Source organism: Myxocyprinus asiaticus, chromosome 17, assembly GCF_019703515.2.
Source record: "Myxocyprinus asiaticus isolate MX2 ecotype Aquarium Trade chromosome 17, UBuf_Myxa_2, whole genome shotgun sequence".
NCBI classification, from domain to species: Eukaryota; Metazoa; Chordata; class Actinopteri; order Cypriniformes; family Catostomidae; genus Myxocyprinus; species Myxocyprinus asiaticus.
In genome coordinates this window covers 33,285,022-33,305,126 of record NC_059360.1, presented here as the reverse complement: position 1 = coordinate 33,305,126, position 20,105 = coordinate 33,285,022, and the positions used below count along the sequence as shown (strand labels likewise).

Sequence of the window (20,105 nt, the reverse complement as noted above, 5' to 3'; positions counted from 1 at the left end):
AACTTTAATTACATAAATGAACTTAACAAAACACACAGACGCGCACTCACACACACACACACACAAACACGGCGGCGTGTGTGACGCGTGTGTGTCTCTCTCTCGAACTGACATCTCCGGCTCCCCTTTATCCCCCGGGCACCCTCACGGCCTGGCCACGCTCTCCTCCTTGTCACAGACATACTTTTTTTTTTTTAAAACACAAGCCGGTCTCAAATTCAGGTTTGATGTAAGAAAGTGTGTAATTTATGTGTGTGGCAGCGGGGGCGTGGTCAAGCATCTCTCCGGAGAGAGAGAAAGCCGTAAGGGCGCTTACACCTGAGCGAAATTATGTCTAACACCTGTCTCAAATTTCAGTAAGCACGGGGAGAGTGGCATAAATAGACACACCGCAAACAGAAGAGGGAGAGAGACTGGACACGACAGACCCGAACCAGAGCAAAGATTTTTATCATGAGTAATGAGTTTATTTTGTGAAGCGGTGTGTGATAGTGGTTAACTTAGTGAAACTAGAGAATCTTTTGACTCAAACAGGTTTCAATGTAAAAACTTGATGAGGTTTCTTACAAGATGTAGTTTTGTTGGTGTTTCTTCCAAAAACAAACTCCGCTGAGATCTGCTCCATGTTGTTTTGTCACATGACTCCATGCGTCAAAAGTTAAACCCTTTACTGACATGTCCTGAGTGTCCTGAACTGAGATCAGTTGGTTTTAATTAAATTAAATTATGTATAGCATAGAAAAGAAAACAATGTCCATGTAGGAGGACGTGGGGTTGAGGTTAAAATACAGTTAATCTACACACACATACTTCTGAGATTATTTTTTTCTGCATACAAAATATAGGCCATTAATATCAAAAACTTCTGCAGGCAGGGAACTGTTCCTCACAGGAGCCAAATCTGTTCTGCTAGGTCACATGAGTTAGTAGTTGTCTAGTCCCAGACTGAAGTGCTTTAGTCATGTGACTTGGGAACTTAAAGGCCATTCATATGCGTGGACAGATTGAAAAGTTAGAACAGCAGTGTAAACATGAGTCATCACCACAGTACTGGAAGAAAATCTGTTTATATTTAGTTTTTATATCATTATCCTGATCATGATTAGTTTATGATAATGTGTTTTTATCGTACTCATCTGACATAGTCTAGACATCTTGTATGGTGTGCCTACTGGACAGGATGCATATGTGCTGCGTTCTGCCTGTCATTCTCGACTCCAGCTCTGAGAAATAAATTCCACCTTTATATTCCACAGGCACTACATCACTGGAACATCTATCATTTTTGGCTGGTGTTTTACTTTTGTTCTTTACAGGAGTGACATTGCTGTTGTGCCATGTTTATGAGTTGTTACTGGTTATGTATTTCGGTGAGCATGAATCACTTGAATAGTTGAAAGGCTCCAGGTGGAACCCACAGATGTTGCACTGTTTGAAATGTCAACTCTGCATCCCTGTTATTGGATTTATTTCTTATTCAAATGTACCATTGTTGTTGTTTTTTTACTGTCTTGTAGCAAAAGTAAGTCATGAGCTCTTGAGCATCTGAGCTCTCATTAAAAGTAGAGATGTGTTGTGCATCATGTATCAGCCAAACATCGATATTGGACGATAAAAGCAATTATCGGTACTTTTGGAAATCGGCGATTGTTCAAAAACATCAGGGCCAATTATACCTGATTATCTTCCAGATGTCTGTCTTCCATATGCAACAAGCTGCACAGGAATTAACTGCAATGGTTCATATTTCACAGTAGTTGGCTGAATCTTTTCTAGAGCCCAAACGATATGGGATTTTTGAGACCGATATCGATTTTAGATGGGGAAAACTCACCGCTTACCGATATGGTGGCCGATATAGGTAATTTTTGAGCTGGAATGTAAACAGACCTTTTCTATGTGGATTTTGCACTGACATGACTATGCAAAAGTACTCAGAATGCCGTTTTCTTAAACAAATATTTTTATCAAAGAATATTTGACATTATTATTATACATTGTCAACAAATTCTAGAAATGAACTCTGAGAAAAAGAATAGATAAAAATACAATAAATATCTTAAAAAAACATCAGTACTCTATGTTCAGTATCAGTCAGTTGCTGACCATTTAAATAAAGAATACATTCAAATAAAATAAACAGCTAAATAAACATCAGTACAGTATGTTTAGTATCAATCAAATGCTGACTATTTTAATACTGCCAGTCAATTAGGGGCAGATTGTAAAAAAAAAGAAGCATTTACACCTGCCGAGACAAGAGAAAAACAGTGGTGTTACACTTTATTCTGCTATACAAGTTCAGGGGAAACTTTCAACGGTGGAAACCAGACTTTTAAATATTAAATTTTATAAATGCAATGACTGGAATTGTTTGGTTGAAGGGGGCACCAAACTGAATCCTGAACAAAACAGTTTGGTGAATACATGATTACACATTAGCTTCCACTCAGCTGACAAGCAATGAAAGTAGCTACGTGGTTAGCTAGTTAGCTATAAGCTCGTTGTCACGGAGAGTAAAATATGGACTTTATTTACTTTCCAGCATTGCGTCTCACCAACTAGGTAACAACGTAGCATGAAATCAACACTCAACAGACACAATCCGTAAACATAACGTAAACATTCAGCGCATAGATTAAGAACACGTCATGTCCATGTGAGATTATTTAACAGCAAAAGCTGCGATTTAAGTAGATAAATATATAGTTTGCACATGCAGCGTTTTAAATGTGAATGCTTGTAAATGTGTGGAGTCGGTGTTGTGCAGGCATAGAGACACAAACTGCTCATACCTTTAGAGATCCTTGGCTCATACACGGAAAACACTATTATGAGCATTGCATGCCCTGTTTGTAACAGATGACAGCAGGCAAAGCACTAATTAACTTTTTTAGCACGAGTCATATACAGACTACATATTTATTTATTTATTTAGTAGCCTTTTGCGGTTTAATAATCACTTTGTCACGTAGCGACATGCTTTTCTGGATTGGGAATCTGCCTTCATTACGTCAGAGATCCTTGGTTTAACAACACAGACACTTCAAAATAAAAGCTCAATTTAAATGAAAAAATATGACAGAAATAGATCACTATTATATAGCTATCTAATATTCACTGTTATACTACTACTACTACTACTACTACTACTACTACTACTACTAATAATAATAATCAAATAAATCAATAGTAACTGGGGGGCCTGGGTAGCTCAGCGAGTAAAGACACTGACTACCAACCCTGGAGTCACGAGTTCAAATCCAGAGCATGCTGAGTGAATCCAGCCAGGTCTCCTAAGCAACCAAATTTGCCCTGTTGCTAGGGAGGGTAGTGTCATATGGGGTAACCTCCTCGTGGTCGCTATAATGTGGTTATCGCTCTCTGTGGGGTGCGTGGATGCCGCGTAGAGTAGCGTGAAGCCTCCACGCGTTGTCTCCGCGGTAACGCGCTCGAGCCACGCTATAAAATGCGTGGATTGACAGTCTCAGATGCGAAGGCAACTGAGATTCGTCCTCCGCCACCTGGATTGAGGCGAGTCACTACACCACCATGAGGTCTTAGAGCGCAGTGGGCATTCCAAATTGGGGAGAAAAAAATTAAACATTTAATATTTAGTAACAGGTGTTATATTTAAGCAATATCTCACATCTGTGATTTCATAAAGTAAAGCTTTAAACAAAATTTTGATGATAAAATGGAAAATAAACTGCTGATATTGAGTTCGGAGAAAAAGCAAGTATCGGCAAATACTAAAAAAAAAAAGTATCGGTACTCGTACTCGTTCTCAAAAAATGGTATCGGTACATCCCTAATTTAAATGGTTCATTAATAAAATTACAGGAAAGGTCACAAGGGCTGGTGCAAGGGGTGATTGTAAAATACCATTAAGAAAGAGCGCTTTTGGTCAATTCGATTTTACTTTTAGAATAAACCATGACTGGAATGGACTTCCAGCTGATCTTACAAGTTATAGGGTTTTCTCTAAAAAATTAAGTCTGGTTTATCGTCGAACCAGAATTGTTAACATGGTACTTTTTTTTTAATGCTAGTGGTATTGTCCTAGGGATGTTATACTGTGTTTTTGAATCTCATGTTTTTAGGATTTGTTGTTGACTGGGTTTGATTGTATGGTGATTTTTTAATTATGTATTGTGTACATAGAAAATATTTTAGTGTAATTTTGTACTTTGAGGTCAACCTGCCCAGGGACAGCAGATGCAAATGTAGCCATTTTGGCTAAATCTGGCACATTAACATCAGTGAGATGTTTGATTTGTGTGTATTGTCCATGACAAATAAATGTATAAATAAAAGATAGATATCGGCATTGGCCTTAAAAAATCCATGACCACTTGTAATAAGACCTTTCTCATGATTCATATTAATGCTGTCCAGTGCATTGAACAATGAAGCGAAGTGCGAAGCTAAAGCATTTGGCGTTGCGCTGCCTGCAGGTCAAGCGATTATAGTTCAAACAGTTTCAAATTTGTCCGTTTGCCAACGACCTTTCATAGTGCAGCAAAGGAGAACCCAGTGCATATTTCTATATGTTGGGTTGTACAACTACATCAAAGGGGTATAATTTATTATAATATTGTGACGAGGAGGAGGGCGTGGCCAGGCCATGATGAGCAAGATAAAGGGGAGCCAGAGGTGCCATTTCGAGAGAGAGAGACGCACGCGCCCATGTTGCATGTGTCTGTGTTTGTTTGTTTTATGTTTTCTTATTAAACTTTTTTTTTTACTGTTCAGCTGGTTCCCACCACCTCCTTGCCCGTCCTTTATCTGTTACAAATATCATTTATTATTTAGGACTATTTGATTGTAGAAAATCCAAGTAAATGGTGTTTTAACACTTGCTCATTGATGAAGTGAGAGTAGATGGGATTAACAATGCCTTTCAAGACTTACACACCCCTTAGGATTTGCATGATGATAATAATAATAATATAATAATAAATTGGTAAGTATATCAGCAAAGTAAAGTTCTCAGAGAGTGTTTGTGGCGTTTATGGCCTGGTTCTGTATGTTTCCTGTTGTTTGTTTCCTGCTGTTGAGAGCACAATCACTTCTGTGTTATTGGCCCTTTGAGATCAGTCTCCCTTAATAATCTGACATAACACCTCAACACTATCATTTGAAAGCCACATGAGAGAATTTAGAGACGATGAGGCCATAAAGTAGCAATTGCTTCGAAATTAATGGACTACACACTGAGTTTACTGCTGCTCTGCTTTTAGATTACTGACTTCATTCATTCTTTGCCATTGAGGTTTAACTGGATGGTAAGTGTGAAATACAATGTTCCTGTGGTTCCCTTGCAGGCCCAGCAGATGTTGTACGCCTGTCTAGAGAAGGTGGATGTTTCCAACACAGAGGGTTACGATCTCTTTCTCACTCAGCTCAAAGAAGGCCTGGAGAATACCTCACATGAGACGGCAGCCAATCACAAAGTGGCAAAGGTGAGTGGAACAGGAAGGAGGATGCATATTTAATAAATCTGTCAATTATAATTTTGACCTATTTGTAGCCACAAAGTTGTAAAAAGTACAAAGTCTAGAGAGTTGTATGAATAATCGACCTAGTTGAGCAATCAGGTTTGATCCAGATGTTTCTTTGAGGATCACATGTGATTTTACCTCTTGTGCAGTGTTCTTCCCTAAAAAATAAATCATTATTTACCCACTCTAATATCATTCCAAACCTGTATGCTGTTATTCTTTCATTAGAAAAAAATAAATAAAAATTGTTGCCCCATTTCCAACAAACAAATCTAAGTTACCCAGTCTTCACCAAAAAACATGGGTTGTGTCTCCATCTTCTTATTGGCATCACCAGCAGGTGGGTGTGCCTTTAAGGCCAAGCCTATACAATCTAGAGGGGATCCAATAGAATCGATGTAAAATCTTGAATTGCATAAGGTGTACCCTTGCATCTTTAGATGCAGACTTGATGTTTTTTAGATTCCTAGCCCACACTCCCTCCTCCAATACCAAATTTAAATCTTTCTCCCAAATAGAAGTTAAAGCTCCATCCCCCAGACTCTGAATTATCAGGGAGTAATACACTGATGCCTCATGATCTTATCCAAAAGCAGTAATCCCCATTCCCAGAGTATCTGCAACTTTAGGGGGGTGTATGCTACTCCCAAAAATAGTACAGAGCAGGTGGCGCAGCTGTAAATACCTAAAAAAAACTGAGATTTGGGAATCCCAAAATGTTGAACCAAATTTTCAAACAATCTCAACACTCCACTCTCATATAGGTCACCGAGTGTATTAACCTCCCTCACAATCATCTCTGACCAGCAGAAAGGGGACTTATTAATACATAATTTGGAGTTCAGCCATATTCTTGAGGCAACATTTAAATAAATGTCAAAATTTAAACACTCTGGACACTTTTGTCCATACCAAGTGCAAATGTGAGATAATGGGGTGTAACTTAACTTCTCTGGTTAGTTTAATAGAAAGGCTTTGCAATGGTGAAATAGGGGCAAGAACTTCCTGTTCAATACAAAACCAGGGAGGGGCTCTCTCAGGTGGAAGCAACCAATGAGCCAAATGTCTGAGACCGAATGCATAATAATAAAACTAAATCTTGGGTCCACCATTATCAATCGGCACATGCAACTTACTGAAATGTAATCTGGGATGTTTACCATTCCAAATGAAGGACTTCGGTATGCTATCAAATTGCTTGAAATAAGAAAGGGTGACATGTATAGGGAGAGATTGTAGCTGGTAAATGAATTTTAGAATACAATTCATTTTAATAACATTAACCTTCTCAGTCATAGATAAATGTAATGAAGCCCACCTGCCCACATCGCTCAAACCTTTTTATTAAAGGGTCAAAATTAACACTAACTAAATCACAAAAATTTACTGGGAATAAAATACCCAAATACTTATTGCCCTGTTTGGGCCACTGGAAGATGCCCGACTGAAAAGCCGTTACAGGGCAGTATGCTGTTAGAGAAAAAGCTTCGGAATTTAGACCAGTTAACTCGGAATGCTGAGAACTCAGAAAAGGAATTAATAATTCTGTGGAGGCAAGACATAGATCTAGTAGGGTCAGAGACGAATAATAAAATAACATTTGCGTAAAGCAAAAGTTTTTGCGCCACACCTCCCGCCTCCACCCCAGGAAAATCATCCTCCTTTCTTATCGTGGCTGCTAATTGTTCCAGGACAAGACAAAACAATAATGGGGAAAGAGGGCAACCCTGCCAGTTGCCCCTATCCAGAGTAAAATAATCTGAAATTAATCCATTCATGTGTACCGCCGCTAACGGGTGTCTATAAAGTAACTTAATCCAACCAATAAAGTATTCCCAAACCCGTACATTTCCAAAATCTTAAAAAGATAATCCCATTCTACCATATCAAACGCGTTTTCGGCATTAAGTGAGATGGCAGCGACCGGAGTCTGATCATTTGCCACTGACCACATGATATTGATGAAACAACTAATGTTATCAGAAGAGCTACGGCCCCGAATAAACCCCATCTGATTTATATGTATAAGAGATGTCATAACCTTACTGAATCGGTTAGCCAAAATTTTTGACAATATTTTAACATCTAGCTGGATCAGGGAAATTGGACAGCACCTCTTACACTTGCTTGGATCTTCGTCCTTTTTAAGAATCAGACTGATCCGGGCTTGCGTCATGGTTGGCGGAAGCTTTCCATTCTTTAATGACTCTGTATAAACTTCTAGCAAAATTGGAGCCAGTTCTGTAGCATAAGACCTAAAAAAAAAACTCAGTGGCAAAGCCATCTGGCCCTGGAGCCTTGCCTGTAGGCAAGGTCTTAATTACTTCGCCAAGCTCCTCCAAGGTTATCTCAGAATCAAGATAATTTTTTTGCTCAGCCGTGAGTTTAGAAAGTTCAAATGGTTCCACAAAGTTTCTAATCTCATCATCAGTAGACGAAGACGTGGAACTATAGAGATCAAGATAGAATTCTTTAAAAGCATTATTAATATCAATGGCCGAGGTAAAAATTTCACCACCAGCAGATTTCACTGAGGGAATGGTAGAAAAAGACTCTCTCTGTGTTATATATCTAGCCAGAGGTTTTCCTGCCTTATCCCCCCCGACTCCAAGTATGACTGTCTTGCCCTGAATAGCCAAAACTTCTCCTTCCACGACAAAATAGTGTTATATCTGTATTTCAATTGGATCAGTTCTCTGAGGCCATCAGATGACATTCGGCGCTTCAGCTCTGCCTCGGCACTTTTTTGATATTCCCTTCCAACTCCACGAGTTCTTGTGCTTTGGATTTTTTGATGAATAAGGCATTCTGTATGATCCGGCTCCTAAGAACCGCCTTAAGTGCCTCCCAAGCCACGCCCACAGAGGATACTGAGGACCAGTTGATCTCCATATAACCATGATTTAAACCTTTAACATTTGTTGGAATTCAGGATTTTGCAAAAGGGATACATTTAAGCGCCAATTATATGATTTCCTTTTCTCCATATGTGGCAGCATCTCTAAACTCACCAGGGCGTGATCTGAGACTAAAATGTTTCCAATTGAGCAATCAACAACAGATGAAATAAGGGACTTATACAGTAGTGCTCAAAAGTTTGCATACCCTTGGAGAATTGGTAATATATGTATAATTTTTAAAGAAAACATGAGTGAGCAGGCAAAACACATTTCTTTTATTTCTTATGGGATTCATATTCAACTGTAGAAAAAAAATGAAATGACCCCTGTTCAAAAGTCTTCATACCCTTAGTTCTTAATACTGTGTATTGCCCCCTTTAGCATCAATGACAGCATGCAGTCTTTTGTAATAGTTGTCTATGAGGCCCCAAATTCTTGCAGATGGTATAGCTGCCCATTCGTCTTGGCAAAATGCCTCCAGGTCATGTAAAGTCTTTGGTCGTCTTGCATGAACTGCACGTTTGAGATCTGCCCAGAGTGGCTCAATGATATTAAGGTCAGGAGACTGTGATGGCCACTCCAGAACCTTCACCTTTTTCTGCTGTAACCACTGGAGGGTCAACTTGGGCTTGTGCTTAGGGTCATTGTCATACTGGAATGTCCAAGAGCGTCCCATGCGCAGATTTCGTGCAGAAGAATGCAAATTGTCTGCCAGTATTTTCTGATAACATGCTGCATTCATCTTGTCATCAATATTCACTAGAATCCCCATGCCTTTTGAGCTCACACATCCCCAAAACATCAGTGAGCCACCACCATGCTTCACAGTGGGGATGGTATTCTTTTCACTATAGGCCTTGTTGACCCCTCTCCAAACATAGTGCTTATGTTTGTGACCATAAAGCTCTATTTTGTTCTCGTCACTCCAAATTACAGTGTGCCAGAAGCTGTGAGGCGTGTCAATGTGTTGTCATTTGTGGCATTGGCACAGTAAAGGCTTCTTTCTGGCAACTCGACCATGCAGCTCAAGTATCGTCGTATTGTGCTCCTTGAAACAACCACACCGTCTTTTTCCAGAGCAGCCTGTATTTCTCCTGAGGTTACCTGTGGGTTTTTCTTTGTATCCCGAACAGTTCTTTTGGCAGTTGTGGCTGAAATCTTTCTTGGTCTACCTCACCTTGGCTTGGTATCAAGAGATCCCTGAATTTCCACTTCTTAATAAGTGATTGAACAGTACTGACTGGCATTTTCAAGGCTTTGGATATCTTTTTATATCCTTTTCCATCTTTATAAATCTCCATTACCTTGTTACGCAGGTCTTTTGACAGTTCTTTTCTGCTCCCCATGGCTCAATATCTAGCCTGCTCAGTGCATCCACGTGAGAGCTAACAAACTCATTGACTATTTATACACAGACACTAATTGCAATTTAAAAAGCCACAGGTGTGGGAAATTAACCTTAAATTGCCATTTAAAATTGTATGTGTCACCTTGTGTGTCTGTAGCATGGCCAAACATTCAAGGGTATGTAAACTTTTGATCAGGGCCATTTGGGTGATTTCTGTTATCATTATGATTTAAAAAGGAGCCAAACAACAATGTGATGATAAATGGCTTCATACGATCACTATCCTTAAATATGTTTTTGCATGATCAGTCATATTTTCAAAATCATGAAAAAAATTTCTGCCAGGGTATGCAAACTTTTGAGCACAACTGTGTAATATATATATATATATATATATATATATATATATATATATATATATATATATATAAACAATTTGTAAAGAATCTTCACATAGATCTTTTCCATATAACAACAAGAAGTGACCATGGGCTGTGAGGCTCCACATGTGGTGCAGGTTGGACATCAATAACATCAAATGTCATTGGTTCTTGTAAAACGTCAAAGTTGTGCAATAGGAGACAAAATTTCATTTCAAAGGTACATAGAGCCATATTTATAGTTTTAGAGCTGAAAGGTAAATATTATCAGTGAATAATAACTTAAATTTCAACCTTCTCACACAAACTTATCATATAGCTTCAGAGGTCTTGGAATATAATGCATGAGTTGTATAATTGTATAGATTACTGTTGTGGTGTGTAGGCCCACTATGAACTGTTGATATATGCAGAAAGATCTATTTGAAGATTATTTAATTATTTTTGTGTTATACGATTAAATAAATCCAAACGTGTAGAGATGCGCCGATGTATCGGCTGCCAATATTTATCAGCCAATTATTGACCAAAGTAAATCCCATCAGCATATCTGTTATAACCGTGAAATTGCTGATATAAACAAAATATTTATGTAACTGATAACTGTTTATTTGTATTTATTTTAATTAGTAACATTTTGTAAAGTCTCTGTGAATTCAAATCCAGAAATGATAATTGCCAAACTATGTAGAAGGGTTGGCACTCCTAAGAACATGTAATATTTCATTTTTATTATTTCTTGTTATGTTAAAGGATTAGTTCACCCAAAAATGATAACTGTCTCATGATTTACTCACCTTTAAGCCATCCCAGTTGTCCCACCTTTAAGCCCACCGCTGTATTGCTGTTTGAAATGACCTAACTCTCGCGTAACATTCGTTCCTCTATTGTATACAAAGCGCGCCCTTCCGTCTTCTCTCATGAACGTTGCATTGCGCTTTTTAATTGTCGATTCATTTATTTTTTCATAAACCTATCAATTTGCTTCAGGAGACATTCATTGATCGACTGGAGGTGTGTGGATTACAATTTTTTGGTGAAGTATTCCTTTCAAACGTGACAGTTCTGAAAAAACCACTTACCTGTTGGCTACCTGATGATGGAAACCATCCAAAAACACTTTGAAACCAGCAGACTTTGACTTCTGAGATATCACTATGATGTCCATTAATGCTGCACAATTGATTGAATTAAGATTGAAATCACATTATGGCCTTGCTATATTGCTAATATTACTGATTATTTATTGTAATAACAGACAAAAAATTATTTTGTACCTCTTTGTACATTTTTAAAGCATAATTCCTATAGGTTTTTGCTAAAATCGGTATCGGACAAAAAAAATTATATTGTTGCATCCCTACATACAGGCTTGGAATGAAATGAGCGTTGGTAAATAATGACACTATGCATTTTTTTTAAAAAATTTATATGAACTATTCCTTTAAAGAAAATCATGGCCGGATGGATGTGAACTGTCAGTGATGTTACTGTGCTATAAGTTCTCAGTGTTCTTCAATCACAAGTCCTGGTTCTCTTTCTCACACACACACACACACACACACACACACACACACACACACTGTATTGCCCTTCTATTCATTATTGGGCTGTGCTTGTGTTTGGCTTCATGTTTCAGACCTGCAGAGCTTCTTGCAAGTTCCTTTTCTCTTCTTGGTTTTGTGGACCCCATAATGACCCCGGACAGCCTGATTAAAAACATTGCAGTGTGTGTTGAAATGTTTGTTGTTGTAATGGAATTTGACTTTGTGTGTTTTTTTAAGAAGAAAGAATAGTTGAGTCATGTAGAATTACTCCTCATAGATTATTCATGAGACACATCCTCACTGTGATTGTGATCTCTGCGCGCACATACACACACATTATTGAACAGCGGTACTGGAGAGCTCAGATCAGTAGTCCTACATTAACAGGAGTATGAACAAAGACTTCCTCTATTGCACATGTGCCAAGTTTAAGCTTTGTCACTTAACTCTGAAGAAATAATGCTGATCTTTCAGAGCTTTAAACCCACAGATCTTAAGAGCCCCATTGTCCTTTTACATAGTTTGCTGACTGATTCTGAAGGAATACAGTGAGAAATGCTCTGATGTGCATGCTGTCTGTGGACTTGTCACTGAATCTTTTCATCAGTCATCTGTGGAATGTTCAGATCACATCTCTCTCTACATTATAAGAAAACAAGAACATCAGTTACTGCCCTGAGAGTCTACAGCTCCTTTATAAGGATCCTTCATGAATGATGATCTAGGATCTGTTTCCCCCATCTGTTAATGAGTCATTTGGACTGGACTTGTTATGAGGCTCTTTACATATGAGCCTCTGCGGTTAAAAAATTATGCCACGTTTCTCTCCTGCGTCCTCTAAGCCATCAGAATATAGCTGCAGTCCTGTTCATGCAGTTTTACCATAGGCCACAGAATCAGCCCCATGTGGAAAAAATGAAGGGGCAGCATTCCTTGTTTACTCTTCCAAGCCCCCTTTTACCGTCATTTGACGGCCATCCAGATCACACTGATGTAGCAGTGAGCGTTAGCCAGGGTGATGTATTTCTCACTCTGCTTGGCGCTGACATCTGTTAGATCACTGCACTGGGCTCTGGAACTTTCCAGACTCTTATAAAGAGTGCAGACTGTGTACCAGGGTATATTGTATTATTATTATTTTATTTTGTTCAAGCATCCGAGATCTGTGTTTAAAGATTAAATGAAATCAAAATTGTTTTGTTTTGCAAAGTTGTGTGGGTTTTAGTCCATGTCTATTAGCTTTATGGCCATCTATATGCTAATGTACACCTTAAAGGGATAGTTCACCCAAAAATGAAAATTCTCATCATTTACTCACCCTCATGCCATCCCAGATGTGTATGACTTTCTTTCTTCAGCAGAACACATTTGAAGAAAAATAGAAGAAAATCTCAGCTCAGTAGGTCCTTTAAATGCATGTGGATGGTGATTAGACTTTTAAATCTCCAAAAAGAACAGACAGTCAGCGTAAACGTCATCCATACGACTCCACTGGTTAATGTCTTCTAAAGGGAAACGATTGCTTTTGCTGTGAAAAAGATCAATATTTAAGTACTTTTTAACTATAAATCATTGCTTCCGGTCAGCAGCCATATGCACATTCATGAGAGGGCGGAGTTCAAGCGGTCTCGTGTGATGTATTCATGTCAGCATGTTATGGATATAATTTCACGTTTTTCTCTCAGTTGAGACATCCAGGATGAGCAAACAAATGCTCTATTCTGAGTAAACAAATGGATAAAACCAACAAAGCTTCTGTACAGCGATTCTCCTACTCAGTTGTGAACAGCGCCACTCTTCCGGGTGTGTCGCACATTCGTCTGTTGTCCTGTAAATATGCCAGTGTGATTACGTCACACATGCGTACTGCTGCTGACCAGAAGCGATGATTTATAGTTAAAAATTGCTAAAATATTGATATTTTTTTTGCAGAAAAAGTGATCATTTAGTTTTAGAAGACATTAATTTAACCAGTGGAGTTGTATGGATGATGTTTATGCTGACTGTCTGTTCTTTTTGGAGATTCAAAGGTCTAATCACCATCCATTTGGATAAGATTTTTCTTCAAATGTGTTCAGCAGAAGAAAGTCTGTCATACACACCTGGGATGGCATGAGGGTGAGTAAATGATGAGAGAATTTTCATTTTTGGGTGAACTAACCCAAATGTGGACAAAATATACTACTGTCTTTTCCCTTAAAACAGACTGAAAATATTGATTTTGACTCTACACAGGCTTTTGTCCAATCAAATGCTCTCTAGATTTAGAACGTCCATTGTTTGCTTGTCTTTTGTCCTATGATTCCATGGTTGTTTTCAAACTTGACAAGTAGTTCTTCTCATCCTTGATGGGCAGAGGGTGGACCGGCTGAAAGGAACATTGCGCCGCTTATTGTACAGGAGTAAAATTGACTGTCGATCAGTGGCACCTGACCTGTTGTGAAGGTGTGAATGTGCTAATGGTGATCATATGGCTCGCTCAGTGTGAAAGTGCCATTCGTCTGCAATGCGTACCTCTGGTGTGAAAAGGCCTTTAGAACTGCTTATAAGTCTCTCCATCACACTCTTCTCTTTTTCCTTGTATCTCTTTCTCCAGTGGGCAACTGTGACCTTGCACCTCCCTCATCATGTGCTGAAAGTGGTAATGAATGCCATCGTGAACGAGCTGAAGAAGTTGAATCAGAATGTGGCGGCCCTCTCTGTTGCCTCTTCGGTCATGGACAGACTCTCCTACCTCTTACCAAGCGGCAGGCCAGAGCTGGGGGTTGGACCCGGACGCTCTGTTGACAGGTAACCGCGGGACAGAAAGAGCCACTTCAGTTTCTGTTGAATTTTTTGGGATGCATCACACCGTTCAGATTAGTACTTTTGTTGTGGCCATCAGCACTATTCAGAGTGCAAGATTACATATAATTAGTGTTCTTAGGTATTACTATATTTATTTGATATAAACACCACTCACATATTCTTTAAAAGATATAAAAATGTAGTTTTAATGTACTTGTAGAGAATGAGGCATACATTTTTGCTATTTATGCCTCTTTGCCACCAAGGATATCTCGCACAGCCTAAGACTTTGTGTGTGTGTGATATTTACAGGTCTTTGATGTATAGTGAAGCTAACAGGAGAGAGACGTTCACGTCCTGGCCCCATACTGGCTACAGGTGGGCTCAGCCTGATCCCATGGCACAGGCGGGCTTTTATCACCAGGTTTGTGTCCTGTCACCATGGCAATGATGCCTTGCAGATTCACAGCATCACCTTTTAGTTTGGGCCTGTCTTTCCCTTTCTCTTTTCTATCATCTCCTCTTTGCTTTCCTCGAAATGTGCTTTTATTTTCTGTTTATATTTGTAAGGTATTTGAATGATTCATCTTATTGGCCACTGAATGATTTCGAAAGCTTGAATGTATCACTATTTGAAAGTGAAATCATTTAGAGACCCGACCTAAACTGGGTCAACAACGATGATAGAAACAAAAAGGTTGTAATTATTTTTTTTTAAAGAAAGACAAATGCAAAAGCAAATCTAGGATGTACTACCACCACTAAGTCTTAGGAATGTCTCTCTTTAGATGATTTATGAATGTGGCAGGGTGTTTTCTTATAGCGTAGCCTACACATTTACTTTTGGTTTTATTATGAAATCTGGGATTCCCCCACTATGCTCTGGTACCTGTTGTATTGTCTCTACCCAAATCACCATGCATGCCAAGGAGGGTTGAGCTGCAGTTGTAACCAAGGAGACCACACTACTCCTCTCACCCATGTTCTGTTGTCATGCCAACCGAAGAGAGTGAGGGGAGAACAGTGACTCTGTGTTGTGGTTGAAAGGGTGATGTCTCATTACAAAGGGACATTTTGTTAGTTTAAGAAATAAAGCAAGAAAAGAGAAAATGTGATGAATTAAGAATTGAATGGCACATATGTTGCAGACTCTTTATGTGAAATCTTGTGCTAGTATAACATGCTTATCAGCAGAACAAATGTACAATATTCTCGGGTAATGTTCAGAACTCATGGTTCCTGTTCTGCTGTTAATGGTCCTGAATGCTGTTAATTTTCCCTGGTTCATGTTATGTTCAGATTTGTAAGTACTAAGTATTGAAAACAGTTTTCAGAGGTTAAGAAAAAAAAATCTGTCAAAGTCTCTAGTTCATTTGGATTTTTTGACCCACAACTGCTTGTTTGGGTCATCATGTGATATTCGTCAGCTTTTCACTGTTTTTCTGGTATTAAACTTTTTGTCAGAGCTATGGTTTTGTGTGCAGTGCATGTGTTCTTGTGATGTGTGTCTCCAGTGCTCAGAGAGGTGACTCAGATTCAAGTCCAGGATATTTTTTTGGTACCTCTGCTGTAATGATGACAAAGCTGCTCGTTTTCAAACTTTTTATTAACAGAAAACAGTAGTGTCAATCAATAAAAATACAGTTGAATTCAGAAGTTTACATACACTTAGGTTGAAGTCATTAAAACTAATTTTTTAACCACTCAACAGATTTAATATTAACAAACTATAGTTTTCGTTTAGGACATCTACTTTGTGCATGACAAGAGTAATTTTTCTAACAATTGTTTACAGACAGGTTGTTTCACTTTTAATTGACTATATCACAATTCCAGTGGGTCAGAAGTTTACATACACTAAGTTAACTGTGCCTTTAAACAGCTTGGAAAATTCCAGAAAATGATTTCAAGCCTTTAGACAACTAGCCAATTAGCTTCTGATAGGAGGTATACTGAATTGGAGGTGTACCTGTGGATGTATTTTAAGGCCAACCTTCAAACTCTTGACGATTGCTTGACATCATGGGAAAATCAAAAGAAAGACCTCAGAAAAGTCTGGTTCATCCTTGGTAGCAGTTTCCAAATCCCTGAAAATACCACGTTCATCTGTACAAACAATAGTATGCAAGTATAAATGCCATGGGACCACACAGCCATCATACTGCTCAGGAAGGAGACGCATTCTGTCTCCTAGAGATGAACAGATTTTGGTGCGAAAAGTGCAAATCAATCCCAGAACAACAGCAAAGAACCTTGTGAAGATGCTGGAGGAAACAGGTAGACAAGTATCTATATCCACAGTAAAATGAGTCCTATATCGACATAACCTGAAAGGCTGCTCAGCAAGGAAGAAGCCAATGCTCCAAAACTGCCAAAAAAAAGACAGTTTACAGTGCACATAGGGACAAAGATCTTACTATTTGCAGAAATTTCCTCTGGTCTGATGAAACAAAAAATGGAACTTTTTGGCCATAATGACCATCGTTATGTTTGGAGGAAAAAGGGTGAGGCTTGCAAGCCGAAGAACACCATCCCAACCATGAAGCATGGGGGTGGCAGCATCATGTTGTGGGGGTGCTTTGCTGCAGGAGGGACTGGTGCACTTCACAAAATAGATGGCATCATGAAGAAGGAAAATTATGTGGATATATTGAAGCAACATCTCAAGACATCAGCCAGGAAGTTAAAGCTTGGTCGCAAATGGGTCTTCCATATGGACAATGACCCCAAGCATACCTTCAAAGTTGTGGCAAAATGGCTTAAGGTGCAAAGTGGCCATCACAAAGCCCTGACCTCAATCTGATAGAAAATTTGGGGGCAGAACTGAAAAAGCATGTGCGAGCAAGGAGGCCTACAAACGGACTCAGTAACACCAGTTCTGTCTGGAGGAATGGGCCAAAATTCCAGCAACTTATCGTGAGAAGCCTGTGGAAGGCTACCCAAAAAGTTTGACCAAAGTTAAACAACTTGAAGGCAATGCTACCAAATACTAACAAATTGTATGTAAACTTCTGACCCACTGCGAATGTGATAAAAGAAATAAAAGCTGAAATAAATCATTATCTCTACTATTATTCTGACATTTCACATTCTTAAAATAAAGAATTGATCCTAACTGACCTAAGACAGGGAATGTTTTCTTCGATTAAATGTCAGGAATTGTGAAAAACTTAGTTTAAATGTATTTGGCTAAGGTGAATGTGAACTATAATGTCAGTCTCCATGAGTTTTCTCAGTTTGAAGCATTTTAATTAAGTGCAGTATAACTCAATTTAAATAATTTTAAGTCATCCAATATCCCCATTGGAAGTAAGCTGAGTCCCCCTAGCAGGTCACGGCCCCCTGGTGAGACCCACTAATTTAACCGATAAACATTTGTTTATACACTATTTTATAAAGAAGAGTGAACTAGGCCTCTTTTTGACAGTCATCTTAATGTCAAAAAGTGTCCCAATTTACTTGAATTCACCCTAACTTTAAAGTAGTCTTTTTTTAAATTTATTTTTTTGTTTTTTAGCTGTTGAATGCCTAATATGGTAATTTAGTGCTCGAATCTCTTCACACTCTAGATGGCACTAACAGCTCTCTGTCCTCTTCCCTACAGCCTGCATCCACAGGTGATGACCGGGCCATGTGCTTCACCTGCAGTGTGTGTTTGGTGTGCTGGGAACCTACAGATGAGCCTTGGTGAGCAGCAACCCGCTTAAACGCAGATCACAATGTCAAAGTTGCTTACAAAGCAGAAAAAATCACTGCTGCTTAAAAGCAATGTAAAATAAATGTCAAATTAATCATGTCTGCAATTATTTAGGCCAAGAGCAGAGAGCAACCTTTGCTATGAACCATGTCAGTAATATTTAGCGCTTTCTCTCAGGTCTGAGCACGAGCGTCATTCGCCGAACTGTCCGTTTGTGAAAGGAGAGCACACCCAAAACGTTCCACTATCTGTCACCTTGGCCACCAGTCCTGCCCAGTTTCCCAGTGCAGATGGTTCGGATAAGATTGTGTGCTATGGGTTTGGTAGCTGCCCACATTTCCTCGCTACGGCAACCAAGCGGGGGAAGATTTGCATCTGGGATGTTTCCAAGCTCATGAAGGTAGGTATCTTTAAAGCCACAGTGAAATTAGAATGGACCCTTATTGACTTTACAAAATCATGCATCAATGATCAGTAAATAGTCAAGAGAACTATTGTCTTTGTAATATTTCATCAAAATATAATGACTTTCCTTTTTGGCTGATTTTCCCAAGCCCTCTTATTTTTCAACCCCTCCCCATAACCACCATTCATATAGAGGCCACTTTCAACGATCCAATCAGTTCTGATGAGTAAAATCTAGCCCTACCCTACATTGTTTTTCTCGTTCAGTACCTTGTTTCACTCGGAAGTGTCACATAATGGAAGTAAAATGGGTTGCGAAAGCAGTTTCATGTTGACTGTAAAGGTGCACTCATTAATTTGTTCCTCATTTAAGAAATGAATTGCAATTTTGAAACGTATGTATAACATAATTACCACTCACATGAGATGAAGACTTCAGACGTATCATAAACCTTATAAAAGCTGTTTTACTCTACATGGAGAGGGTCCCCTTATGGAGGCTGCCATGTTAGGATCACATGACCAGCTGTATGTTAGTTGCTTTGTCTCAGTAACCATCCTGTTATTTGACACTGTCACTCATTGATTAAATTAATCATGGCTTACTGTGAACAGCAAATTCCTACATTTATATCTGTAACTGAAAACTATTGTGTTTGAATGATGCTGCATCCATGCTATTGGTGTCAGTGTAAGTCCAAGACAATGTGAACATGAACTTACTAAGTGCACCTGTAAACAAGATAAGCATTATTTTATGTCTTCACATGAAATAATAACGGCCAAATCAGACATCAGTGGTCAAAAAATTAAGCCATAATTTTTAGCCAGGCTGTGTATGACTTCTGCATCAAATCAACCTTTGTCTCTCCTATGCAGGTGCATTTAAAGTTTGAGGTGAACCCATATGACCCAGCCATCCTGAGGCAACTGATTCTGTCTGGCAGTGAACAGCAGACCCTCACAGGCACAGAATTGTGCAAACCCACACTCTCCTGGCTAGAGGAGGCCACCTGCTGCTCTGACCTGCCCAAACTAGAGGGGGACAGGTTCTAAACTCACAAACACACACTTGCATATTATTGAAGTATTACTCCCTGTTTTGTTCATTAAACGTTTGCTGTGTTTTTGTTATTAGTGATGACCAGATAGAGGACTCGGACAGTGAAGAGCATTCCAGATCAGAGTTGATCACTGGTAAAGCACTTAAACATCCATTTTTATTTATTGAAAGCAATCGCTGGCTTGGCAGTTTATTCTTTTCTGTTGAACACTTTTGCGAAATAAATGTAGCTTCTTCTGAAGTGCTTCTTTTGCTCTGACTGGTCTTCATTCTCTTACACTGTGTCCTAACAAGTTTTTTTTCCTATTCAGTGACAGCTCGCTTGGCTTCTGTTTCTGTGTTGTGCTTGGTAGCCTCCCCCACATTAAATTTAATTAGTATAATGATCCTGCTCTGCATAACTGTAGATTAAACATCAAGTATGTTCTGATTGGCTGTGATTGTGATCAGTAGGATTTTCGTTTATAGTTATAA

General features: G+C 38.9%; 1 protein-coding gene across 5 annotated transcripts in view; it reads left to right on the top strand.

Moving 5' to 3' along the window:
- LOC127455575 (baculoviral IAP repeat-containing protein 6-like) overlaps positions 1–20,105 on the top strand; it is a 213,214-nt gene that overhangs the window by 29,898 nt on the left and 163,211 nt on the right. For all 5 annotated transcript variants that reach the window (XM_051723584.1, XM_051723583.1, XM_051723586.1 and 2 more), the window contains exons 3-9: positions 5,328–5,465; positions 14,276–14,469; positions 14,779–14,890; positions 18,071–18,153; positions 18,341–18,563; positions 19,448–19,617; positions 19,707–19,765. In XM_051723584.1, the coding sequence (XP_051579544.1) occupies positions 5,328–5,465; positions 14,276–14,469; positions 14,779–14,890; positions 18,071–18,153; positions 18,341–18,563; positions 19,448–19,617; positions 19,707–19,765 (979 nt within the window). The remainder of the gene's footprint in view (positions 1–5,327; positions 5,466–14,275; positions 14,470–14,778; positions 14,891–18,070; positions 18,154–18,340; positions 18,564–19,447; positions 19,618–19,706; positions 19,766–20,105) is intronic.